This window comes from Neovison vison, chromosome 12 (assembly GCF_020171115.1).
Source record: "Neovison vison isolate M4711 chromosome 12, ASM_NN_V1, whole genome shotgun sequence".
NCBI classification, from domain to species: domain Eukaryota; kingdom Metazoa; phylum Chordata; class Mammalia; order Carnivora; family Mustelidae; genus Neogale; species Neogale vison.
In genome coordinates, this window is record NC_058102.1 from 134,162,554 (window position 1) to 134,190,024 (window position 27,471).

At 38.7% G+C, this 27,471-nt stretch overlaps 1 protein-coding gene across 1 annotated transcript in view; it reads left to right on the forward strand.

Annotated features, from left to right (window-relative positions):
- Window positions 1-27,471, forward strand: part of LOC122891043 (ankyrin repeat domain-containing protein 26-like) — a 117,337-nt gene that overhangs the window by 86,301 nt on the left and 3,565 nt on the right. The window contains exons 17-19 of the mRNA XM_044226424.1: window positions 7,430-7,600; window positions 8,544-8,758; window positions 10,621-10,849. Of these exons, the coding sequence (XP_044082359.1) occupies window positions 7,430-7,600; window positions 8,544-8,758; window positions 10,621-10,849 (615 nt within the window). The remainder of the gene's footprint in view (window positions 1-7,429; window positions 7,601-8,543; window positions 8,759-10,620; window positions 10,850-27,471) is intronic.

A 27,471-nucleotide genomic window follows, 5' to 3' on the forward strand; every position in this document is an offset into this window, starting at 1 on the left:
GGACTAGATGGACTAAGGAGATATATTCAAAATATTCCATTCTTAAACAACAGAATACACATTCTGGAACATTCTGTAGAATAGATCACATATTAGGCAACAAAACAAGTCTTTCTTTAAAATTTAATTTTTTTTCAGTGTTCCCAAATTCATTGTTTACGCACCACACCCAGTGCTCCATGCAATACGTGCCCTCCATAATACCCACAAAACCGGTCTTAATAAATACAAGAAGATTGAAGTCATACCATGCACCTTTTCTGATCACAATACTATTAAATTAGAAGTCAGCTACAGGAAACAATCTGAAAGACCACAAATACATGTTGGCTAAATAACATTCTACTAAACAATGAATGGACCAATGAGGAAATAAGAGAATAAATTTTTAAAAATACATGGAAGCAAATGAAAATGAAAACAAAATTGACCAAACTTTTGAGATACAGTAAATATGGTTCTAAGAGGGAAGTATATAGCAATGCAGGCCTATCTCAAGAAATAAGAAAAATCTACAACAACCTAACCATCACCTAAAGAAGCTAGAAAAAGAACAACAAATGAAGCCTAAAGGCAGCAGAAGGAAGGAGATAATAAAAATTAGAGCAGTAGTAGTAGTAGGTAGCTCAGTTGGTTAAGCAGCAGACTCTTGATTTCAGCTCAGGTCATGATCTCAGAGTCCTGGGATTGAGCCCTGCTTCTGGCTCTGTGCTCAGCAGGGAGTCTACTTGAGGATTCTCTACTCCCTCTCCATTTGACCCTCTCCCCACTTTCTCTCTCTCTCAAATATTTTTTTTAAAGTTAGAGCAGAAGTAAACACTATAGAAAATTTAAAAAGACAAAAATAGGAGAGATCAATGAAACCAGGAGCTGGTCTTTGAAAAAATTAATAAAACCGATAAGGTTTTAGCCAGAGTTATCAGAAAGAAGAGAAAAAGCACCCCAATAAAATCACAGATGAGAGGGGAGAGATAACAATCAACACCACAGTTATAAAAGAATATTATGAATGACTATATGCCAACAATATGGACGATGTAGAAGAAATGGATAAATTCCTAGAAACTTATAAATTACCAGAACTGAAACAAGAATAGAAAATTTGAAGAGACTGAAAACCAGCAAAGAAATGGAATCATTAATCCAAAAACCATGAACAAACACAAGTCCAGGACCAGAGGCAAATTCTACCGAGCATTTTAAAGGAAGAGTTAGTACCTATTCTCAAACTATTCCAAAAAACAGAAAAGGAAGGAAAAACTCCAAATTCACTCTATGAGGCCAGTATTACCCTGATAGCAAAACGAGACAAAGACACCACAAAAAGAACTCTAAGCCAGTATCTTTGGTGAACATGGTTGCAAAAATCCTCAACAAAATACTCCAAACTGAATCCAATAATACATTAAAAAAATCGTCACCATGATCAAATGGGATTTATTCCTAGGTTATGGGGGTGTTTTAATATCTGCAAATCAATCATTGTGATACACCAAATTAATAAAAGGAGAAGAATCATCTGATTATTTCAAAAGATGTAGAAAAAGCATTTGAGGGGCACCTGGGTGGCTCATTGGGTTAAATCCTCTGCCTTAGGCTCAGGTCATGATTCTGGCGTCCTGGGATCTAGCCCCGTATCAAGCTCCCTGCTAGGTGGGGAGCCTGCTTCCCCCCTCTCTCTCTGCCTGCCTCTCTGTCTACTTGTGATCTCTGTCTGTCAAATAAATAAATAAAATCTTTTATAAAAAGCATTTGACAAAGTGCAATATCCATTCATGATAAGAGAGTAAAAAATCCATTCATGATAAAAAGCTTCAAAAATTAGGTTTAGAAGGAATATACTTCAACTTAATAAAGGTCATATATAAAAATTGCACAGGTAATGACACTCTAAATGGGGGAAAACAGAAAGAAAAACTTCTTAGGTCTTGCTTCTAGTTATGGGCTTCTTCTCATTAGCACTGTTTGTCATTATTAAATTAATCTTAGGGGCACCTGGGTGACTCAGATGGTTAAGTGTCTGCCTTCGGCTCAGGTCATGATCTCCAGGTCCTGTCGAGTCCCATGTCAGGCTCCCAGCTCATCAGGGAGTCTGCTTCTCCCTCTCCTCTGCCTCTCCCCTTGCTTGTTCTCTGACTCTCTGTACCTCTCCCAAATGAATAAATATTTTAAAATTAAAAAAAATAATCTTAACCTTTTTTACTTCCCACTTTAATGGAGACCAATTTCTAATATATAGATTATGTATCTTATTAACTCTTTTTGTCATCCATTTTTCTATCTGTTTTTTCTTAACAAACTCCCCAAAGTTTAGTGGCTTAAATAAATAACATTTATTTTGTTCACAAATCTACTGTTAGGAAAAGTCTGGCTAGGGCAGCTTGTTCTCTTCGCCTAGCTTCAGGTGGGGCAGCTGAAAGGCTTGGGGATGGAAATGTTTGAAGATTTGTTCACTCACATCTGGTGGTGTTGATGCTGGCTATTGTCTAGGACTATAGTTGGGGCAGGCAGCCGAAACACTTACACTGGCACACCTAGACTCTTTGTGGCCTGAATTTTCTTACAAGATGAGGGGCTAAATTCCAATCCAAAAAAAGCTGCCTGATCTGCAGAGCAAGGCAGAAGCTCTATTGTCTTTTGAACCTAGCCTTGGAATACACAGAGCATCACATTCACCATATTCTGTTAGAGGAAAGTCACAAAGGTAGGCCCATGGTCTTTTTTTTTAATGGAATGAATATTTAAAAACCTACGGACACATTTTAAAAGCAGCATGATTTACCCGCTGGCCACAATTTTTTGTATTCCTCCCACATGAAAAATACACTCACCCCCCCATACCTCCCACAAATCTCAGTTCTCCTGGCATTGGGTTTGGGCTTGAGTCCAAGATCTTACCATCTTAATCAGGTACCGCAGGGATAAGGTGCCTGAAGTATAGTCCCCTGAGTGCAAGTCCTCTCCATCTGAGCACTTGGGAATTAAGGAAGACAGTTCTCTACCACTCAAAATGGAACACTCTGGTAACCTGCTAAGGACTCTCCCATTGAAAGAAGATGGGAGGCACACTAGTCCATAGCAGTTTTGAAACACACCCTGAAGCATGCTGTCAGTTCTTCAGTGAGGACTTAGTCCTAACCATGGGAATGCTTCTCCATGGCTGTTTGCTTTACTTTTTGAGCTCTTGGTTCTGTCCTTTTCATAAGGAATGATGCGTATTTGTAGCTGCTTTTTCAGCCTGTTTTTCAGCCTGCTTCCTCCTGATGGGAATTCTAAGACTCAAAGACTTATTTTTAGTTTGTACTATCTTGGTCTCTTTTAGGCCAAGCTCGCAAACAGTGTTTTTGCTACTATAATTCTCTTAGTTTTTTGAGTTTTCCTTGAATATGATTGGATTTCGTGCCATTAGAAAAGCCATTCTCCTGGGTCTTTTGAGATAAGCTTTCACCTCAGGTTTCCTGTGCAGCTCTCATTTGACAATGCCTTTCAAACTCTCACACTCTTAAGATCCTTAAAGAAATTTGAGCACACCTTAAGTCCTTCTCAAGTCTTAATAAAGGGTTTATAGTTTTGGCTTCATCCATAGGCCTTGTCTTCCTGGATTTGCTTTTTTTTTTCCCAATTTATTTATTTTCAGAAAAACAGTATTCATTATTTTTTCACCACACCCAGTGCTCCATGCAAGCCGTGCCCTCTATAATACCCACCACCTGGTAGCCCTACCTCCCACCCACCCCCGCCACTTCAAACCCCTCAGACTGTTTTTCAGAGTCCATAGTCTCTCATGGTTCACCTCCCCTTCCAATTTACCCAAATTCCCTTCTCCTCTCTAACGCCCCTTGTCCTCCATGCTATTTGTTATGCTCCACAAATAAGTGAAACCGTATGATAATTGACTCTCTCTGCTTGACTTATTTCACTCAGCATAATCTCTTCCAGTCCCGTCCATGTTGCTACAAAAGTTGGGTATTCATCCTTTCTGATGGAGGCATAATACTCCATAGTGTATATGGACCACATCTTCCTTATCCATTCGTCCGTTGAAGGGCATCTTGGTTCTTTCCATAGTTTGGCGACTGTGGCCATTGCTGCTATAAACATTGGGGTACAGATGGCCCTTCTTTTCACGACATCTGTATCTTTGGGGTAAATACCCAGGAGTGCAATGGCAGGGTCATAGGGAAGCTCTATTTTTAATTTCTTGAGGAATCTCCACACTGTTCTCCAAAGAGGCTGCACCAACTTGCATTCCCACCAACAGTGGAAGAGGGTTCCCCTTTCTCCACATCCTCTCCAAGACATGTTGTTTCCTGTCTTGTTAATTTTGGCCATTCTAACTGGTGTAAGGTGATATCTCAATGTGGTTTTAATTTGAATCTCCCTGAGGGCTAATGATGATGAGCATTTTTTAATGTGTCTGATAGCCATTTGTATTTCTTGATTGGAGAAGTAGCTGTTCATATCTTCTGCCCATTATTTGATGTGTTTGTCTATTTCGTGTGGGTTGAGTGTGAGGAGTTCATTATAGATCCTGGATATCAACCATTGTTAAAATGTCTATACTGCCTAGAGCAATCTATACTTTTAATGCCATTCCGTTCAAAATTCCACTGGCATTCTTCAAAGAGCTGGAGCAAATAACCCTAAAATTTGTATGGAATCAGAAGAGACCCAGAATCGCTAAGGAAATTTTGAAAAACAAAAATAAAGCTGGCGGCATCACCTTACCTGATTTCAAGCTTTATTACAAAGCTGTGATCACCAAGACAGCATGGTACTGGCATAAAAACAGACACATAGACCAGTGGAACAGAGTAGAGAGCCCTGATATGGACCCTCAACTCTATGGTCAATTAATCTTCGACAAAACAGGAAAAAATATACAGTGGAAAAAAGACAGTCTCTTCAGTAAATGGTGCTGGGAAAACTGGACAGCTATATGTAGAAGAATGAAACTCGACCATTCTCTTACACCGTACACAAAGATCAACTCAAAATGGATAAAAGACCTCAACGTGAGACAGGAATCCATCAGAATCTTAGAGGAGAACATAGGCAGTAATCTCTTTGATATCAGCCACAGCAACTTCTTTCAAGATACGTCTCCAAAGGCAAAGGAAACAAAAGCGAAAATAAACTTCTGGGACTTCATCAAAATCAAAAGCTTCTGCACAGCAAAGGAAGCAGTCAAAAAAACAAAGAGGCAACCCACGGAATGGGAGAAGATATTTGCAAATGACAGTACAGACAAAAGCTTGATATCCTGGATTTGCTTTTAACCCAGAAACATTTCTTTATTTTAGCGTTATTTGACAATACAGCATGTGGAGAGGCTATAAATGAGGAACAGATAGATGAACCCAGTAAGTCCTGGTTCCTTCATATTGAATAGTCTTTCTTTAGCTTATCTCTCCTACCAGTTTTACTTTCATGTGGTTTGTGGCACGAGTTCCTTTTCCCTCTAGTGTCATTTTCTTCACTTGTCTAGAAACCTTTGCTGTAAGCCCCTTCAAGGGCCATCAGGTTTCCACTCACAGTCTCTTGGAAGCCCTTTTGGTTTTCATTCTTACTCTTCTCTACTTCTCACTCTTTTTTTTTCCAATTTATTTATTTTCAGAAAAACAGTATTCATTATTTTTTCACCACACCCAGTGCTCCATGCAAGCCGTGCCCTCTATAATACCCACCACCTGGTACCCCAACCTCCCAACCCCCCGCCACTTCACACCCCTCAGATTGCTTTTCTCCTTCTCACTTTTACTCTTCTTTCAGGTTCCACCCACCTCCTGGTCCAAAGAAGGTTTAGTTTCAGTTTTTTGGTTTTCTTTTTTAATGGCAGCACCCCATTTTAATATCAGTATCTGTGCCAGTTATTTATTGCTGCATAATAAACCATCTCAAAACCTAGTGGCTCAAAACAGCATTTATCTTGTTCACAAATCTTTGGACAAGGCTGAGTAAGGCCAACTCATTTCTTCTTCATTTGGCATCACCTGGGATGACTGGAAGCTGGGAACTAGCATCATCTAACACCTTGTTCATGCACATGTTTGGCTGTTCAGGCTGGCTTTTGGCTAGGATGTTAGCTAGGGCAGTCTCAGCTGGAATATTTGCATGAAGACTCACTAGGTACCCTGGGCTTTCCCATAACAGCTGGATTCTAAGGGTGAGGTTTCCTAGAAGAAGAAAGTCAGATGGAAGCTATATCACATTTTCTAACCTCGCCTTAAAAATCACACAGCAGCTCTGCCATATTCTGTTCACTAGGAACTAGTTACTAAGGCCAGCACATATGAAGCGGAGGGGTTGTCATGGGAGAAGTGTCAGTGTATAAAACCACCACATCCACTTGTCTTTCCAGTCATATCTAAAGGAAAGGAGTTCTTCCCAACTCAGCATCACTGAAACTCCAGCAAGTTTTTTGGTTGTTTTCATTGCTTAGTATATCCTCTTATTTTGTGAGAAGTAACAAAAAATTGTAACACTGTCGAGTTAAAGAATTTTTTTTATCCAAAAATATATGGATCATCTCACTAAATTTTTTCCCTACTATTTTTTTTTTTTACTGAGAGATGTGATTTCTTAACCTTGTGAATCATTTCTCCTCAGAATGCAATTGAAATTAGCATAAAACATTTGTAATTCAGAAAAAGGCTGATGGCAATAGAATCAGTATTTATAGATTCATTAATTAGAGTCTTATTTTCAAAGTTTTATTTTGGTAAGCATTTATTGGCTCAGACCTACATAAGTCAATACGGTATTCCTAAAACTTCTTTAAAAATTAAGGAGTACGAGGGTACTTGGGTGGCTCAGTTAAGTGCCTTTGGTTTGGGTCATGATCCTGGGATGCTGGGATTGAGCCCCATGCTTGGCTTCCTGATCAGTGGGGAGTCTGCTTCTCCCTCTCCCTGCTCTTGTGCTCTTGCTGTCTTGCTCTCTCTCCCTCTCAAATAAATAAATAAATCTTTAGAAAAAGTTATGGAGTGTTAAGATGAGGGAAGGGTTAAGAGACTTGCTACTAAGACGTGACTTACAGTTATTTTACAGAGGAAAAATCTGAAACAATCATAAAAATAAAAGTATAAATATTAAATACAAATGTGTGGCAAAGAGGATGACAGCAGAGATAGATTTTAGCAACTCCTAGTGGTTTGAATTTTGTTCTTCATTTTCTGAATTATTTGAGGTTCCGCATTCCAAGACCGTACTACAATATAGATAACATTTTGTTGAAAATGAACTTATTTTAAAATCTGAGCACCTGCCCGGAGCAGTCAGTAATGTATGTGACTCTTGATCTTGGGGGTGTGAGTCAAGCCCCATGTTTGGTGCAGAGATTTAAAATCTTAGAAAAAAATTTGGGGTCTTATTTTTGCATTAGACTCTTTTCACTCTGCCTCCAAACTGTATTATTTTATTCATGCAGGTTGATGATCTTACAGCAAAACTGGAAACTATGTCTTCAAGAAACCAGGTTCTTATTCAGGAGTTATCATCTATGAAAGAAATACAGATGAAATGTGAAAAGCCAGAGAAGAATAAAAAGAAGTTGGAACAACAAGAAGTAAACCTCAGAAGTTGTGTAGAAGGCAACGTGGTAGGATATAGTAAAATAGAACAATATAAATGGGATTTTGAAGAAAGGACAAGATTGAACATAGAAAAAAAATTAAAAGAAGTCAATCTATTTTTAGAGGTTAATTTATTTGTCTATAAAATGCTTTAATTCATTTTACTGCAAATTACATTTTGGTTATATGCAGTGTAGAGTTTTCCTCTACTTCCTTTATAGCAATTTGGTAAATTTCTGAAAGCATTTGTTCCTTCCCTTTAAAAATTTCAGTTTTCATTATTATTCACACTAAATTGATCTTTCAGAATGATTCACAGTAGAAAGTCATTTTATTTTTTAATACCAGTTAGTATAAAACAAGGCTATTGAGAGGAAAAGAAAAAACTGTGCTTTAAAAATTTTGACCATGGGGTACATGGGTGGCTCAGTCAGTTGCTTGTTTGGGCTCCATTCTGGGCATCCTACATAAAAGAAATGGTACCATACTTGGATTATTCCTTTTCTTTATATTAAATATCTTATTTATTTATTTGGAAAGCATGAGTGGGGGATGGACAGGTAGAGAGAAAATTCCAGGCATATTTCATGCTGAGAAGGACACAGGGCTTTCTCTCAGGACACTGAGATCACTATCTGAGCAGAAAACAAGAGTCAAGCACTCAGATGACTGAGTCAGCCAGGCACCCCAGGTACCTCGATTATTCTGAAGTTGTATTGTTCACTTTTTTAAAAATTTAAATGATTTTATTATTCTTTGAATTATCAGATTGCATGAGTTCTAATGTAAGAATGAACATTATTCACATTTAATTCAATTTCACATTAATGATAAATATTTTACATTTCAGCTTTTTTTTCCACTTTAAAAATTGCTCTCTGAATCATTGACACAAAACTAAAAGAAAGAAATATACTGTAATTACCCAGGTTGTAACAATTTTAAAACTATGCTTTTGATTTGCTTTAGACGCAAGTAGCATTTCAAGAAAGCGTAGCACAGTTAAGAGAAAATAATAATGCTTCAGTAAGAAGTCAAATGGAACTCAGAATTAAAGAGCTGGAATTTGAATTATCCAAAATGAAAAGTTTTCAAGACGTTACTAAAACAGAATTGGACATATACAAGCATCTCTACCTAGAAGAAGTAACACATCGAATGTCATTGACAAATGAACTGAACAAGTAAGTTAAAACAATCATAGAAAGTAGAGTTAGCTTATTAATTTGCCTCTAAACCATAATTTTTTGGAGCCACGTTCATGAGATCAGTAGTAAGTGAAAGCCAACTAGATAGTATAATTTTTTTTCTCCAATTTATTTATTTTAAGAAAAACAGTATTCATTATTTTTTCACCACACCCAGTGCTCCATGCAAGCCGCGCCTTCTATAATACCCACCACCTGGTACCCCGACCTCCCACCCCCCCGCTATAATATTTATTTACTAATGTTAGTTTATTTTTGAAGAGTACATCTTTAACCCAAAAGGTCAAGTTGGAAATGGTAGATTCCACCTCCAGTACCCTGGTATCTGTGTTATAACCTAATTGCTTCTGGAGCTGTTTCAGTTCTTTCTGATCATAACGCTGCCATCTACTAGTTCTCTAGCCATTGTTCGTCTAAATTTTTCCTCAGTGCCAAATGCTCAATCTCTCTGAGGTAATGTGTGAAATATACAAGAGTGGTGAAAGCCAATATTTGAAAAATGTCTTTGAGGGATTTTTAAAATTTTTATTTTCCTTTAAAGATTTTACATATTTATTTATTTATTTATTTATTATTAATTTTTTTCCCAATTTATTTATTTTCAGAAAAACAGTATTCATTATTTTTTCACCACACCCAGTGCTCCATGCAAGCTGTGCCCTCTATAATACCCACCACCTGGTACCCCAACCTCCCACCCCCCTGCCACTTCAAACCCCTCAGACTGTTTTTCAGAGTCCATAGTCTCTCATGGTTCACCTCCCCTTCCAATTTACCCAAATTCCCTACTCCTCTCTAACGTCCCTTGTCCTCCATGCTATTGGTTATGCTCCACAAATGAGTGAAACCATATGATAATTGACTCTCTCTGCTTGACTGATTTCACTCAGCATAATCTCTTCCAGTCCCGTCCATGTTGCTACAAAAGTTGGATATTCATCCTTTCTGATGGAGGCATAATACTCCATAGTGTATATGGACCACATCTTCCTTATCCATTCATCCGTTGAAGGGCATATTTATTTTTTTAAACTTTTTTAAAAATTTATTTATTTTCAGGAAAACATTATTCATTATTTTTTTTCACCACACACAGTGCTCCATGCAAGCTGTGCCCTGTATAATACCCACCACCTGGTACCCCAACCTCCCACCCCCCCTGCCACTTCAAACCCCTCAGATTGTTTTTCAGAGTCCATAGTCTCTCATGGTTCACCTCCCCTTCCAATTTACCCAAATTCCCTTCTCCTCTCTAACGCCCCTTGTCATATTTATTTGACAGAAAGAGAGAGAGCAATTGAGCACAAGCAGAGGGGAGCAGCAGGCAGAGGGTGAGGGAGAAGCAGGCTTCCCACTGAGCAGGGAGCCCAGTATGGGGCTCAATTCCAGGACTATGGGGTCCTGTCCTGAGCTGAAGGCAGATGGTTAACCGACTGAGCCACCCAGACCCCCCAGGATGGTTTATTTTTGCAGCTCTAAACTGGTTTGCTAAATATAAATATGTATCATGGCATCCCCAAGAATCTTTTAAGTACTACTATTCCAGAAGGCAGCAGGTATAACCTGTTAGGCCATGGACATCACTGATAGCCATTTCTCTCTCTCCTTAATTTGAATTACTTGTTAGGTAGGAGCCCTAGAGATACATGGACTTCTTTAGAACAGTTTTAAACCTATAATTATATATAGTAGGTCTGCTCTGTCACATTTATCATGTTAAAACACTATTTAATGACACATTTTGTTTACTATTATGGAGACTTAAAAAAATGCAAGTAATTTAGGACTGATTTGGGGAGAAATGAAATACTAAGTATTGTGTTTTGTAATCCTAACAGGACTAGTGAGAGGCTGGCAGAGACCAGTACCAAACTTCTGGTGGAGAAACAGCAAAAGCAAACTTTGCTTGACACTATTAATATGAGGCCAGCCCTAGATCTGCCTTATGGTAGAAATGTTAATAATAGTTCACTATTCAATAGAAATGTTGCTCTAAGAGAAAACGTGGTGATTCCTACCTCAAACTCATGGCGTTCAAGTAATGACATTGAGACTTTCTTGTTCAAGGTTAGTTATATTATCTTACCTTTTTTTCCTTGGGTTTCAGATTTCTCATATAATTTTTGTTTTTCATTTGGTAAGATTCTGAGTTGCTTAGCTAACTATTACATACTAAGTAAAAGTCATAATTATTTTTGCTGATAAAGAAATGAGACATAAATTTTGATTATTTTCTTTGTTCCTAGAGCTCTTTCAAGAGATACCTATTATTATCTTTATTCAATAATTATAACTAAACTGACATATTTATTATTTTTTCAAGATTTTATTTATTTTAGAGAGAGAGTGTACAAGAGGGGGAGAGAGTGTGAGATTCTCAAGCAGACTTCCTGCTGAGTGTGGAACCCTACATGGGGCCCAGTCTCACAACCCTAAGATCATAACCTGAGCCGAAAACAAGAGTCAGACACTTGACTAAGTTACCCCGGCACCTCAAAATGGACACATTGTAAATTTCTTGAAAACTTACATCTAAATTCGATTTTAGAAAGTAAATATTATTGCTCACGAATGAAATCTATACTTAGATGCTTTGACTAATTTCCTGGTTGGCAGTTGTTCATAACAATTTTAAAGTTTTCTGTTACCCATTTTTCCCACCCCTATGTATAAGTCAACAATAAGAATCCAAACACTTAATCAAATATGGATATTTATTATTTAAAAGAATCCACGAGAAGTCCTTTTTATGAATTAAATAAACTTGTAATGCTAAAAAGATTAATTTTTCTTTTTAAGTTGTAATTGTTGTCATTTTCTTACCTGAGAGTACATCCTTAATTGTTGTCTTACTTGGAGCATTTTTTAAAACTTATAACACTTCTATTTCAATTATTTTTCCAATTTATTTATTTTCAGAAAAACAGTATTCATTATTTTTTCACCACACCCAGTGCTCCATGCAAGCCGTGACCTCTATAATACCCACCACCTGGTACCCCAACCTCCCACCCCCCCGCCACTTCAAACCCCTCAGACTGTTTTTCAGAGTCCATAGGCTCTCATGGTTCACCTCCCCTTCCAATTTACCCAGATTCCCTACTCCTCTCTAACGCCCCTTGTCCTCCATGCTATTTGTTATGCTCCACAAATAAGTGAAACCATATGATAATTGACTCTCTCTGCTTGACTTATTTCACTCAGCAGAATCTCTTCCAGTCCCGTCCATGTTGCTACAAAGGTTGGGTATTCATCCTTTCTGATGGAGGCATAATACTCCATAGTGTATATGGACCACATCTTCCTTATCCATTCGTCCGTTGAAGGGCATCTTGGTTCTTTCCATAGTTTGGCGACTGTGGCCATTGCTGCTATAAACATTGGGGTACAGATGGCCCTTCTTTTCACGACATCTGTATCTTTGGGGTAAATACCCAGGAGTGCAGTGGCAGGGTCATAGGGAAGCTCTATTTTTAAGGAATAGAGGAATCTCCACACAGTTCTCCAAAGAGGCTGCACCAACTTGCATTCCCACCAACAGTGGAAGAGGGTTCCCCTTTCTCCACATCCTCTCCAAGACATGTTGTTTCCTGTCTTGTTAATTTTGGCCATTCTAACTGGTGTAAGGTGATATCTCAATGTGGTTTTAATTTGAATCTCCCTGAGGGCTAATGATGATGAGCATTTTTTCATATGTCTGATAGCCATTTGTATGTCTTGATTGGAGAAGTGTCTGTTCATATCTTCTGCCCATTTTTTGATGTGTTTGTCTGTTTCGTGTGGGTTGAGTTTGAGGAGTTCATTATAGATCCTGGATATCAACCTTTTGTCTGTACTGTCATTTGCAAATATCTTCTCCCATTCCGTGGGTTGCTTCTTTGTTTTTTTGACTGTTTCCTTTGCTGTGCAGAAGCTTTTGATTTTGATGAAGTCCCAGAAGTTTATTTTCGCTTTTGTTTCCTTTGCCTTTGGAGACGTATCTTGAAAGAAGTTGCTGTGGCTGATATCAAAGAGATTACTGCCTATGTTCTCCTCTAAGATTCTGATGGATTCCTGTCTCACGTTGAGGTCTTTTATCCATTTTGAGTTGATCTTTGTGTACGGTGTAAGAGAATGGTCGAGTTTCATTCTTCTACATATAGCTGTCTAGTTTTCCCAGCACCATTTTCTGAAGAGACTGTCTTTTTTCCACTGTATATTTTTTCCTGTTTTGTCGAAGATTAATTGACCATAGAGTTGAGGGTCCATATCTGGGCTCTCTACTCTGTTCCACTGGTTTATGTGTCTGTTTTTATGCCAGTACCATGCTGTCTTGGTGATCACAGCTTTGTAATAAAACTTGAAATCAGGTAAGGTGATGCCGCCAGCTTTATTTTTGTTTTTCAACATTTCCTTAGAGATTCGGGGTCTCTTCTGATTCCATACCTGAATATGAGGAAGTAACTAAAACACATTCCTGGCCTGCAACTAGGTGGTTTTTTGACCTCAGGGAAATTACAATCTCTCCGAGGCCTTTTTGTCTCTTACGTGAAATTAGGGACGTTGACTAAGTTAGTGACTTTTATACCTCTGGGGAAAAATTGTTTTTTCCAAAGAATAGAACTTATCTTTTTTTTTTTTTGCATTAAACTGTATTATATAAAACAGAGACAAGTAGAGCTGTTTAGCTAAAGGCGAGATAAGACTACACCTGTAGACTTCCTTGTCCCTCAATCCTGCTGTGTCCCAGGGGACCCTTAGATTTCTATGAGCCATAGTTTTCAAACTAACATTTATGAGAAAATTCTTCGTTAATAATTCTTTGAATTAATTTTTGCTGATACATTGCATGTTGTTTTTCTGTGTATAATTTTCTTACCCTCCTATTTTTTTTGATAAGTGGAAAAGTATAAATAAAATTGCAAATGTGTTCTCCTTATTAGTGGACTTCAAGCTATTTCCACCATCTAAACACAGTTCTCACTTGGAAATAAAGGTCACAGAAGTAAATATTTAGGATAAGCTTTTGGGGAAAGGACAATTACATCACACTGGTAATTCCTTAAGTCATGTCATATAAAAAAGTGTCTTATATGTTACATAGTATTTATTAATGCTTTATTATATTGCTTCAGTAAAAGTTTCTCCCATCAAGTGGTATTGAGTTATTAATTTTACAAGGCTGTCTAGTAATGTTGTCATATTACTAATTTTATAAGGCCTGAATATAATGTTAGTGTCCAAAAGTGGTATGATTCCTCAAAAAACTAAAAATAGAAATGCAGTACCATTCAGCAATTCCACTACTGGGTATTTACCCAAAGCAAATGAAAACACTAATTTGAAAAGTTATGTGCACCCCTATGTTTTTTGAAACATTATTTACAATAACCAAAGTATGGAAGCAACCTCAGTGTCCATCAATAGATGAACAGATAAAGAAGATGTGTGATACATATACAATGAAGTATTTATTCAGCTATAAAAAAGAATGGGATCTTGCCATTTGTGACAACATTGGTAGACCTAGTATTTTTCTAAGTGAAATAATGCAGAGAAAGGCATATACCATATGATTTCACTTCTGCATGGTATCTAAAAAACCAAACTACTAATAGCCTACTAGTGACTGGAAGCCTTACTGATAACATAAATAGTTCATTAACACAGTTTTTTTTTACATTACATGTATTATATACTATATTCTCATAATAAAGCTATAGAAAAAATGTTATTGAGAAAAACACAAGAGAAACTACACTAAAATACTGTATCAAAAAAAGTCCATGTGTAAGTAGAGTAGACCTGCACCCTTCAAACCCATGTTGGTCAACGGTCAGCTGTATATTACAAGCATTCCCATCTAGAATTTTCTTACTTAGACCTTTCTTATAAAAGGTACCCTCTCATTGAATGCCCCAAAAGGGGTCTAATGTAGGGTACTGAGGGGTGCCTGGGTGGCTTAGTTGGTTAAGTGACTGCCTTCAGCTTAGCTCATGATTCCTTGGTCCTGGGATAGAGCCCCACTACAGGTTGTCTGCTAAGTGGGGAGTCTGCTGTTTCCTCCCCCTCTGCCTCTTCCCCCACTCGTGCTATCTCTCATTCTGTCTCAAATAAATAAATCAATAAAATTGCTGATATAAACATTGGGGTGCAGATGCCTCTTTGGATCAATATATTTATATCTTTGGGGTAAATCCATAGTAGTGCAATTGCTGGGTCATTGGGTAACTCTCTTTTCAGCTCTTTGAGGAACCACCATACTGTTTTCCAGAGTGCCTGCACCAGTTTACATTCCCACCAATAGTGTAAGAGGCTTCTGCTTTCTCTGCATGCCTGACAACATCTGTTGTTTCCGGACTTGTTCATTTTAGCCATTCTGACAGGTGTGAGGTGATATCTCATTGTGCTTTTGATTTATATTTATTTCCCTGATGCCAAGTGATGCTGAGCATTTTTTCAAATCTGTTGCCCATTTGTGTGTCTTCTTTGAGAAATGTCTGTTCATTTCTTCTACCCATTTCTTGACTGGATTGTTCTTTGGGTGTTGAGTTTGATAAGTCTTTATAGATTTTGGATACTACCCCTTATCTGATATGTCAATTACAAATACCATTTTCCATTCTGTAGGTCATCTTTTAGTGTTGTCAGTTGTTTCCTTTGCTATGCAAAACCTTTTTATCTTGATGAAGTCTTTGTTTCCCTTGCCTTTGGAGACGTGTCTAGCAAGAAGTTACGTTGGCCAAAGCCAGAGAGAATACAACCTGGGTTCTCTTCTAGGATTTTGATGGGTTCCTGTCTCACATTTAGGTCTTACATCCATTTTGAATCTTATTTTTATGCCCCAAATGGGGTCTAATGTAGGGTGACAAGATGGTCCAGTTTCATTCTTCTGCTTGTGGCTGTCCAGTTTTCCCAACACCATTTGTTGGAATGACTTTCTTTTGTTCCATTGGACATTCTTTTCTGCTTTGTCACAGATTAGTTGACCATAGAGTTGAGGGTCCATTTCTGGGCTCTTTAATCTATGCATGTGTTTTTGTGGCAATACCATACTGTCTTGATGATGACAGCTTGGTCATAGAGCTTGAAGTCTGGAATTGTGATGCCACCAGCTTTGGTTATCTTTTTCAACATTCCTTTGGCCATTTGGGATCTTTTCTGGTTCCATACAAATTTTAGGAATATTTGTACCAGCTCTGAAAAAATGTTGATGGTATTTTGATAGGGATTGCGTTGAATGTATAGATTGCTCTGGGAAGCATAGACATTTTAACAGTATTTTTTCTTCCAATCTATGAGCATGAAAGGTTTTTGCAATTTCTTTGGATCTTCCTCAGTTTCTCTCATGAGTGTTCTATGGTTTTCAGAGTACCAATCCCTGGCCTCTTTGTTTGGGTTTATTCCTAGGTGGAATGGTTTTCGGTGCAATTGTAAGTGGGTTTGACTCCTTAATTTCTCTTTCTTCTATCTCATTGTTGGTGTATAGAAATGCAACTGATTTCTGTGCATTGATTTTATATCCTGCCACTTTGCTGAATTCCTGTAGGACTTCTAACAATTTTTGGATGGAGTCTTTTGAGTTTTCCACGTAGAGTGTCACGTCATCTGCGAGGAGTGAGAGTTTGACTTCTTGCTGATTCAGATGCCTTTATTTCATTTGTTGTCTGATTGCTGAGGCTAGGACTTCCAGTACTAGTTGAACGACAGTGGTGAGAGTGGTCATCCCTGCCGTGTTCCTGACCTTAGGGGTAAAGCTCTCAGTTTTTCCCCATTGAAAATGATACTCACTGTGGACTTTTTGTAGATGGCTTTTATGATATTGAGGTATGTTCCCTCTATCCCTGCACCATGAAGAGTTTTAATCAAGAAGGGATGCTGTACTTTGTCAGGTGGTTTTTCTGCATCTATTGAGAGTATCATATGGTTCTTGTCCTTTCTTTTATTAATGTATTGTGTCACACTGATTGATTTGCAGATGTTGAACCACCCTTGCAGACCAGGAATAAATCCTACTTGGTCACGGTGAATAATCCTTTCAATGTACTGTTGGATCCTGTTGGCTAGTATCTTGGTGAGAATTTTTGCATCCGTGTTCATCAGCAATATTGGTCTGTAATTCTCCTTTTTGTTGGGGTCTTTGTCTGGTTTTGGGATCAAGGTAATGCTGGCCTCATAGAAAGAGTTTGGAAGTTTTCTGTCGTTTTTATTTTTTGAGATAGCTTCAGAAGAATAGGTATTAATGCCTCTTTAAATGTTTGGTTGAACTGTCCAGGGAAGCCATCGGGTCCTGGAGTTTTGTTTTTTGGGAGATTTTTGATGACTGTTTCCGTTTCCTTGCTGATTATGGGTCTGTTCAGGTTTTTCTCTTACCATTTCTTCCAGATTGCCTAATTTGTTGGCAAGTAGTTGTTTATTATACGTTCTTAAAATTGTTTGTGTTTCCTTGGTGTTGGTTGTGATCTCTCTTCTTTCATTCATGATTTTATTAATTTCGGTCCTTTTTCTTTTCTTTTTGCAAAGTCTGGTCAGGGGTTTATCGATCTTATTACTTCTTTCAAAGAGGTAGCTCCTAGTTTTGTTGCTATATTCTACTGTACTTTCGGTTTCTATTTCTTTTATTTCTGCTCTGGTCATTATTAATTCTCTTCTCCTGCTGGATTTAGGCTTTCTTTGCTGTTGTTTCTCCAGCTCCTGTAGGTGGAAGGTTAGGTTGTGTATTTAGGACCTTTCTTGTTTCTTGAGAAAGGCTTGTATCGCTCTATACTTCCCTCTTCGGGACTGCCTTGGCTGCATCCCAAAGATTTTGAGCAGTTGTGTATTCATTTTCCTTTGTTTCCATGAATTCTTTTACTTGTTTGTTAATTTCCTGGTTGACCCATGCATTCTTTAATAGGATGCTCTTTAGAGTCCATGTTTTTTAGTTTTTCCCAAATTTCCTCTTGTGATTGAGTTCAAGTTTCAAGGGACTGTGGTCTGGAAATATGCAGGGAATGATCACAGACTTTTGGTACCGGTTGAAACCTGATTTGTGACCCAGTATGTGATCTCTTTTGGAGAAAGCTCCATGTGCACTGGAGAAGAATGTGTATTCTGTGGCTTTAAGATGGAATGCTCTGAATATATCTGTGAAGCCCATCTGGTCCAGTGTGTCATTCAAAGCCCTTGTGTCCTTGTTGATCTGCTTAGATGACTGGTCCATTGCAGTGAGTGAGGTGTAAAAGTCTCCTACTATTTATTGTATCATGTTCGATGTGTTTCTTTAATTTTGTTATTAGTTGGCTTATGTAATTGACTGCTCCCATGTTGGGGCATAAATCTTGACAATTGTTAGATCTTCTTTTTGGAGAGACCCTTTAATTATGATAGCGTCCTTCCACATCTCTTATGATGGCCTTTGGCTTAAAATCTAGTTTGATACAGACACTTCTCCAATGAAGACATACAAATGGCTATCAGACACATGAAAAAATGTTCATCATCATTAGCCCTCAGGGAGATTCAAATTAAAACCACATTGAGATATCACCTTACACCAGTTAGAATGGCCAAAATTAACAAAACAGGAAACAACATGTGTTGGAGAGGATGTGGAGAAAGGGGAACCCTCTTCCACTGTTGGTGGGAATGCAAGTTGGTGCAGCCTCTTTGGAGAACAGTGTGGAGATTCCTCAAGAATTTAAAAATAGAGCTTCCCTATGACCCTGCCATTGCACTCCTGGGTATTTACCCCAAAGATACAGATGTCGTGAAAAGAAGGGCCATCTGTACCCCAATGTTTATAGCAGCAATGGCCACAGTCGCCAAACTATGGAAAGAACCAAGATGCCCTTCAACGGACGAATGGATAAGGAAGATGTGGTCCATATACACTATGGAGTATTATGCCTCCATCAGAAAGGATGAATACCCAACTTTTGTAGCAACATGGACGGGACTGGAAGAGATTCTGCTGAGTGAAATAAGTCAAGCAGAGAGAGTCAATTATCATATGGTTTCACTTATTTGTGGAGCATAACAAATAGCATGGAGGACAAGGGGTGTAAGAGAGGAGTAGGGAATTTGGGTAAATTGGAAGGGGAGGTGAACCATGAGAGACTATGGACTCTGAAAAAACAATCTGAGGGGTTTGAAGTGGCGGGGGGGGAGGTTGGGGTACCAGGTGGTGGGTACTATAGAGGGCACGGCTTGCATGGAGCACTGGGTGTGGTGAAAAAATAATGAATAATGTTTTTCCGAAAATAAATAAATTGAAAAAAAATCTAATTTGATAAAAGGATTGCCAGCCCAGCTTTCTTTTGATGTCCATTAGCACAGTAAATGGTTTTCCACCCCTCACTTTCAATCTGGAGGTGTTATTGGGTCTAAAATGAGTCTCTTGCAGGGAGCATATTGATGGGTCTTGCTTTTTTATCCAATCTGATACCTTGTGTCTTTGGATTGGGGAATGTGGCCCATTTACTTTCAGGCTAACTATTGAAAGATATGAATTGAGTGCCATTGTATTACCTGTATCATCATTGTTTCTGTACATTGTCTCTATTCCTTTCTGGTCTATGACACTTTGGGGCTCTCTCTTTGCTTGCAGGATTCCCTTTAGTATTTCTTGCAGGGCTGGTGTGGAGGTCACAAATTTTTTAATTTCTTTCTGTCCTGGGAACTCTTTATCTCTCCTTCTATTTTGAATGACAGCCTTGCTGGTAACGTATTCTTGGCTGCATATTTTTCTGGTTTAGCACCCTGACTATACCATGCCAGTCCTTTCTGGCATGTCCTGAGCTGCTCTCTGGATTTTCTCTTTTTCTCTGAAATTTGCAAGCTTCACTACTATATATCAAAGTGTTGGCCTATTCTTATTGAAATTGAAGGGGTTTCCCTGTGCCTCCTGGATTTGAATGACTTTTTTCTTCCACGGGTTATAGATGTTCTCTGCTGTAATTTCTCAGATATACCTTCTTCCACACACCCTTTCCTCCTCTTCTGGGATCCCAGTATTCTAATATTGTTTTGCTTTATGGTATCACTTATCTCTTGAATTCTCCCCTCCCCTTGAATTACTGATCCAGTAATTGTTTATCTCTCTTTTTTTTCTCAACTTCTTTATTCTCCATCATTTTGTCTTCTTTGTCACTACTTCTCCTTTCTGTGTCATTTATCCTAGCAGTTAGAGCCTCCAATTTTTAAAATTTGAAATAGTTAATATTTATTAGTTAATTATAGCTCAGTAAGTGTGTAAAAGATAAGTAGGGTTTTATTTCTCCATTACCCATTATGTACGTGATGAATTTTTTAAAATTTCTATTCAATTAGCTGATATATGATATATCAGTTTCAGATATAGTGTTCAGTTAACCATCAGTTGTATGTAATACCCAGAGCTCTACACATCACATGCCCTCCTTCATGCCCATCACCCAATTACCCCTACCCCCATCCCACCTCCCCTTCAGCAAATGTCTGTTTCCAATAGTTAAGAGTCTCTCATCATGATTTGTCTCCCTCTTTGATTTCTTCCATTTAGTTTTCCCTACCTTCCCCTATGATTCTATGCACTTTTTCTTATATTCCCCATATGTATGAAACAATATGATAATTGCCTTTCTGTGATTGACTTATTTCTCTCAGTATAGTACGCTCCGTTTCCATCCACATCAATGTAAATTGTTAAGAGTTCATCCTTTTTGATGGCTTTGTAATATTTCATTTGTAATACACCACATCTTTTTTTTAATTTTTTTTTCGATTTATTTATTTTCAGAAAAACATTATTCATTATTTTTTCACCACACCCAGTGCTCCATGCAAGCCGTGCCCTCTATAATACCCACCACCTGGTACCCCAACCTCCCCCGCCACTTCAAACCGGTCAGACTGTTTTTCAGAGTCCATAGTCTCTCATGGTTCACCTCCCCTTCCAATTTACCCAAATTCCCTACTCCTCTCTAACACCCCTTGTCCTCCATGCTATTTGTTATGCTCCACAAATAAGTGAAACCATATGATAATTGACTCTCTCTGCTTGACTTATTTCATTCAGCATAATCTCTTCCAGTCCCGTCCATGTTGCTACAAAAGTTGGGTATTCATCCTTTCTGATGGAGACATCTTCTTTTTCTTATTAAATTTTTTTATTTTTTATAAACATATATTTTTATCCCCAGGAGTACAGGTCTGTGAATCGCCAGGTTTACACACTTCACAGCACTCACCAAAGCACATACCCTCCCCAATGTCCATAACCCCACCCCCCTTCTCCCAACCCCCCTGCCCCAAGCAACCCTCAGTTTGTTTTGTGAGATTAAGAGTCACTTATGGTTTGTCTCCCTCCCAATCCCATCTTGTTTCATTTATTCTTCTCCTACCCACTTAAGCCCCCATGTTGCATCACAACTTCCTCATATCAGGGAGATCATATGATAGTTGTCTTTCTCTGCTTGACTTATTTCGCTGAGCATGATACGTTCTAGTTCCATCCATGTTGTCGCAAATGGCAAGATTTCATTTCTTTTGATGGCTGCATAGTATTCCATTGTGTATATATACCACTTCTTCTTTTTTTCTTTTTAAAGATTTTGTGTACTTATTTGACAGAGAGAAATCACAAGAGGATGGAGAGGCGGGCAGAGAGAGAGAGAGGGAAGCAGGCTCCCTGCTGAGCAGAGAGCCTGATGCGGGACTCGATCCCAGGACCCTGAGACTATGATCTGAGCCGAAGACAGTGGCTTAACCCACTGAGCCACCCAGGCACCCCATACCCCATCTTCTTTATCCATTCATCTGTTGATGCACATCTAGGTTCTTTCCATAGTTTGGCTATTGTGGACATTGCTGCTATAAACATTCGGGTGCACGTGCCCCTTTGGATCACTACGTTTGTATCTTTAGGGTAAATACCCAGTAGTGCACTTGCTGCGTCATAGGGCAGTTCTATTTTCAACATTTTGAGGAACCTCCATGCTGTTTTCCAGAGTGGTTGCACTAGCTTGCATTCCCACCAACAGTGTAGGAGGGTTCCCCTTTCTCCGCATTCTCGCCAGCATCTGTCATTTCCTGACTTGTTGATTTTAGCCATTCTGACTGGTGTGAGGTGATATCTCATTGTGGTTTTGATTTGTATTTCCCTGATGCCGAGTGATATGGAGCACTTTTTCATGTGTCTGTTGGCCATCTGGATGTCTTCTTTGCAGAAATGTCTGTTCATGTCCTCTGTCCATTTCTTGATTGGATTATTTGTTCTTTGGGTGTTGAGTTTGCTAAGCTCTTTATAGATTTTGGACACTAGTCCTTTTTCTGATATGTCGTTTGCAAATATCTTCTCCCATTCTTTCAGTTGTCTTTTGATTTTGTTAACTGTTTCCTTTGCTGTGAAAAAGCTTTTGATCTTGATGAAATCCCAATAGTTCATTTTGCCCTTGCTTCCCTTGCCTTTGGCGATGTTCCTAGGAAGATGTTGCTGTGGCTGAGGTCGAAGAGGTTGCTTCCTGTGTTCTCCTCAAGGATTTTGATAGATTCCTTTCTCACATTGATGTCCTTAATCCATTTTGAGTCTATTTTCATGTGTGGTGTAAGGAAAAGGTCCAATTTCATTTTTCTGCATGTGGCTGTCCAATTTTCCCAACACCATTTATTGAAGAGGCTGTCTTTTTTCCATTGGACATTCTTTCCTGCTTTGTCGAAGATTAGTTGACCATAGAGTTGATGGTCTATTTCTGGGCTCTCTATTCTGTTCCATTGATCTACGTGTCTGTTTTTGTGCCAATACCATGCTGTCTTGATGATGACAGCTTTGTAATAGAGCTTGAAGTCTGGAATTGTGACGCCACCAACTTTGGCTTTCTTTTTCAATATTCCTTTTGCTATTCGAGGTCTTTCCTGGTTCCATATAAATATTAAGGGTTATTTGTTCCATTTCTTTGAAAAAGATGGATGGTACTTTGATAGGAATTGCATTAAATGTGTAGGTTGCTTTAGGTAGCATAGACATTTTCACAATATTTATTCTTCAAATCCAGGAGCATGGAACATTTTTCCATTTCTTTGTGTCTTCCTCAATTTCTTTCATGAGTACTTTATAGTTTTCTGAGTATAGATTCTTTGCCTCTTTGGTTAGGTTTATTCCTAGGTATCTTATGGTTTGGGGTGCAATTGTAAATGGGATTGACTCCTTAATTTCTCTTTCTTCTGTCTTGTTGTTGGTGTATAGAAATGCAACTGATTTCTGTGCATTGATTTTATATCCTGACACTTTACTGAATTCCTGTACAAGTTCTAGCAGCTTTGGAGTGGAGTCTTTTGGGTTTTCCACATATAGTATCATATCATCTGTGAAGAGTGATAGTTGACTTCTTCCTTACCGATTTGGATGCCTTTAATTTCCTTTTGTTGTCTGATTGCTGAGGCTAGGGCTTCTAGTACTGTGTTGAATAGCTGTGGTGATAATGGACATCCCTGCCGTGTTCCTGACCTTAGCGGAAAAGCTTTCAGTTTTTCTCCATTGAGAATGATATTTGCGGTGGGTTTTTCATAGATGGCTTTGATGATATTGAGGTGTGTGCTCTCTATCCCTACACTTTAAAGAGTTTTGATCAGGAAGGGATGCTGTACTTTGTCAATTGCTTTTTCAGCATCTATTGATAGTATCATATGGTTCTTGTTCTTTCTTTTCTTGATGTGTTGTATCACACTGACTGATTTGCAGATGTTGAACCAACCTTACAGCCCTGGAATAAATCCCACTTGGTCGTGGTGAATAATCCTTTTATTGTACTGTTGAATCCTATAGGCTAGTATTTCGGTGAGAATTTTCGCATCTGTGTTCATCAAGGATATTGGTCTATAGCTCTCTTTTTTGATGGGATCCTTGTCTGGTTTTGGGATCAAGGTGATGTTGGCCTCATAAAATGAGTTTGGAAGTTTTCCTTCCATTTCTATTTTTTGGAACCGTTTCAGGAGAATAGGAATTAATTCTTCTTTAAATGTTTGGTAGAATTCCCCCGGGAAGCTGTCTGGCCCTGGGCTTTTGTTTGGAGATTTTTAATGACTGTTTCAATCTCTTTACTGGTTATGGGTCTGTTCAGGCTTTCTATTTCTTCCTGGTTCAGTTGTGGTAGTTTATATGTTTCTAGGAATGCATCCATTTCTTCCAAATTGTCAAATTTGTTGGCGTAGAGTGCTCATAGTATGTTCTTATAATCGTTTGTATTTCTTTGGTGTTAGTTGTGATCTCTCCTCTTTCATTCATGATTTTATTTATTTGGGTCCTTTCTCTTTTCTTTTTGATAAGTCTGGCCAGGGGTTTATCAATCTTATTAATTCTTTCAAAGAACCAGCTTCTAATTTCGTTGATTTGTTCTATTGTTTTTTTAGTTTCTATTTCATTGATTTCTGCCCTGATCTTTATGATTTCTCTTCTCCTGCTGGGTTTAGGCTTTCTTTGTTGTTCTTTCTCCCGCTCCTTTAGGTGTAAGGTTAGGTTGTATATTTGAGAACTTTCTTGTTTCTTGAGAAAGGCTTGTATTGCTATACATTTTCCTCTTAGGACTGCCTTTGCTGTGTCCCACAGATTTTAAACCATTGTGTTTTCATTATCATTTGTTTCCATGAATTTTATCAATTCTACTTCAGTTTCCTGTTAGACTCATTCATTCTTTAGAAGGATGCTGTTTAGTCTCCATGTATTTGGGTTCTTTCCAAATTTCCTCTTGTGACTGAGTTCTAGTTTTAGGGCATTGTGGTCTGAAAATATGCAGGGAATGATCCCAATCTTTTGATACTGGTTGAGTCCTGATTTAGGACCGAGGATGTGATCTGTTCTGGAGAATGTTCCATGTGCACTATAGAAGATTGTATATTCTGTTGCTTTGGGATGAAATGTTCTGGATATATTTGTGATGTCCATCTGGTCCAGTGTGTCGTTTAAGGCCTTTATTTCCTTGTTGATCTTTTGCTTGGATGATCTGTCCATTTCAGTGAGGGGAGTGTTAAGGTCCCCTACTATTATTATATTATTTTTGATGTGTTTCTTTGATTTTGTTATTAATTGGTTTATATAGTTGGCTGCTCCCATGTTGGGGGCATAGATATTTAAAATTGTTAGATCTTCTCTTTGGACAGACCCTTTGAGTATGATATAGTGTCCTTCCTCATCTCTTACTATAGTCTTTGGCTTAAAATCTAATTGATCTGATATAAGGATTGCCACTCCTGCTTTCTTCTGATGTCCATTAGCATGGTAAATTCTTTTCCATCCCCTCACTTTAACTCTGGAGGTGTCTTAGGGCTTAAAATGAGTTTCTTGGAGGCAACATATAGATGGGCTTTGTTTTTTTATCCATTCTGATACCCTGTGTCTTTTGATTGGGGCATTTAGCCCATTAACATTCAGGGTAACTATTGAGAGATATGAATTTAGTGCCATTGTATTGCCATTGTATGTTACAGACTTCTTTTCCCAGGCTGCTTTCAGGATTTTCTCTTTGTCACTAAGACTTGTAAATTTTACTATCAGGTGACGTGGTGTGGGCCTCTTCTTATTAATTTTGAGGGGCGTTCTCTGAACCTCCTGAATTTTGATGCTCGTTCCCTTTGCCATATTGGGGAAATTCTCCCCAATAATTGTCTCCAGTATACCTTCTGCTACCCTCTCTCTTTCTTTTTCTGGAATCCCAATTATTCTAATGTTGTTTCATCTTATGATGTCACTTATCTCTCGAATCTCCCCTCGTGGTACAGTAGCTGTTTGTCCCTCTTTTGCTCAGCTTCTTTATTCTCTGTCATTTGGTCTTCTATTTCGCTAATTCTTTCCTCTGCCTCATTTATCCTAGCAGTGAGAGCCTCCATGTTTTATTGAACCTCATTAATAGTTTTTTGATTTCAACTTGGTTAGATTTTAGTTCTTTTATTTCTCCAGAAAGTGCTTTTATATCTCTGGAGAGGGTTTCTCTGATATCTTCCATGTCTTTTTTGAGCCCGGCTAGAACCTTGAGAATTGTCATTCTGAATTCTAGATCTGACATATTACCAATGTCTGTATTGATTAGGTCCCTAGCCTTCGGTACTGCCTCTTGTTCTTTTTTTTTGTGGTAAATTTTTCTGCCTTGTCATTTTGTTCAGATAAGAGTATATGAAGGAGCAAGTAAAATACTAAAAGGGTGGCAACAACCCCAGGAAAATATGCTTTAACCAAATCAGAAGAGATCCCAAATCGTGAGTGGGGAGAAGGGATAAAAAGAGGTTCAAAAAAAAGAAAGGAAAATAAAATGGAATTAAAAAAGAAAACGAATAAAGAAAAGTATGAAAAAGAAAATATATATATATTAGATAAACTAGTTAAAAAACATTAAAAATGAAAAGGGCCAAAGTTAAGAAAAATTAAGAAAAGAAGAGAAAAAAATGAAAAAGAAAAAAATTACTTTAACTGCAAGACTCAAAAATCACAGGGAGAAAGCCATGAGTTCCGTGCTTCGCTTTCTCCTCCTCTGGAATTCTACTGCTCTCCTTGGTATTGAAACTGCACTCCTTGGTAGGTGAACTTGGTCTTGGCTGGATTTCTTGTTGATCTTCTGGGGGAGGGGCCTGGTGTAGTGATTCTCAAGTGTCTTTGCCCCAGGCGGAACTGCACCACCCTTACCAGGGGCCGAGCTGAGTAATCCGCTCGGGTTTGCTTTCAGGAGCTTTTGTTCCCTGAGCGCTTTCCGTAGAGTTCCGGAGGACGGGAATACAAATGGCGGCCTCCTGGTCTCTGGCCTGGAGGAGCGGAGAGCCCGGGGCCCCACTCCTTAGTGCGCCCTCAGAGAACAGCACCCAGTAACTCCCGTCTGCCTGACCTCCGGCTGCACTCCGAGCTCACCGAGCCTGCGACCGGTTCAAGGTAACCCCGAACTGCGAGCTTACTGTTGGCTCTGTCTCTGTAGCCGGCTTTCCCGCTCCAATACCCGCAAGCTCTGTGACACTCAGACACCCACGATCCTTCTGTGACCCTGCGATACCTGAGGTCATGCTGAACCCGCGTGGGCTTCGCCCCGGTTTAGCCTCTGGAGCGATGTCCCTCAGCGGAACAGACTTTTAAATGTCCCGATTTTGTGCTCCGTCGCTCCGCCGCTTGCCGGGAGCCGGCCCCTCCCCCCAGGGTCTATCTTCCCGGCGCTTTGGATTCACTTCTCTGCCAGTCCTACCTTTCAGAAAGTGGTGGTTTTTCTCTTTCTAGAATTGCTGTTCTTCTTCTCTTTGATCTGCCGATGGATTTGCAGGTGTTTGCACTCTTTAGATAAGCTCTCTAGCTGATCTCCTGCTAGCTGAGGTAGTCTCAGCCTGCTACTTCTCCGCCATCTTGACTCCTCCCCGACCACATCTTCTTTATCCATTCATCTGTTGATGGACATTTGGGCTGTTTCCACAGTTAGTCTATTTTGGAGATTGCTTCTATAAACATTGGTGTCCAGGTGCCCCTTCAGATCAGTATGTTTGCATCTTTGGGGAAAATACCTTGCAGTACAATTACTAGATCATATATTTAACTCTTGGAGAACCTCCATACTGTTTCCAGAAGTAAAGCCTCCATTTTTTTTTATTGCATCCCATTAATAACCTTTTGATTTCAACTTGGTAATATTTTTGTTCTTTTATTTCTCCAGAAAGGGATTCTCCAGTGTCTTTTGTGCTTCGTTCAAGCCCAGCTAGTATTTTTATACTTGTTATCCTAAACTCTAATT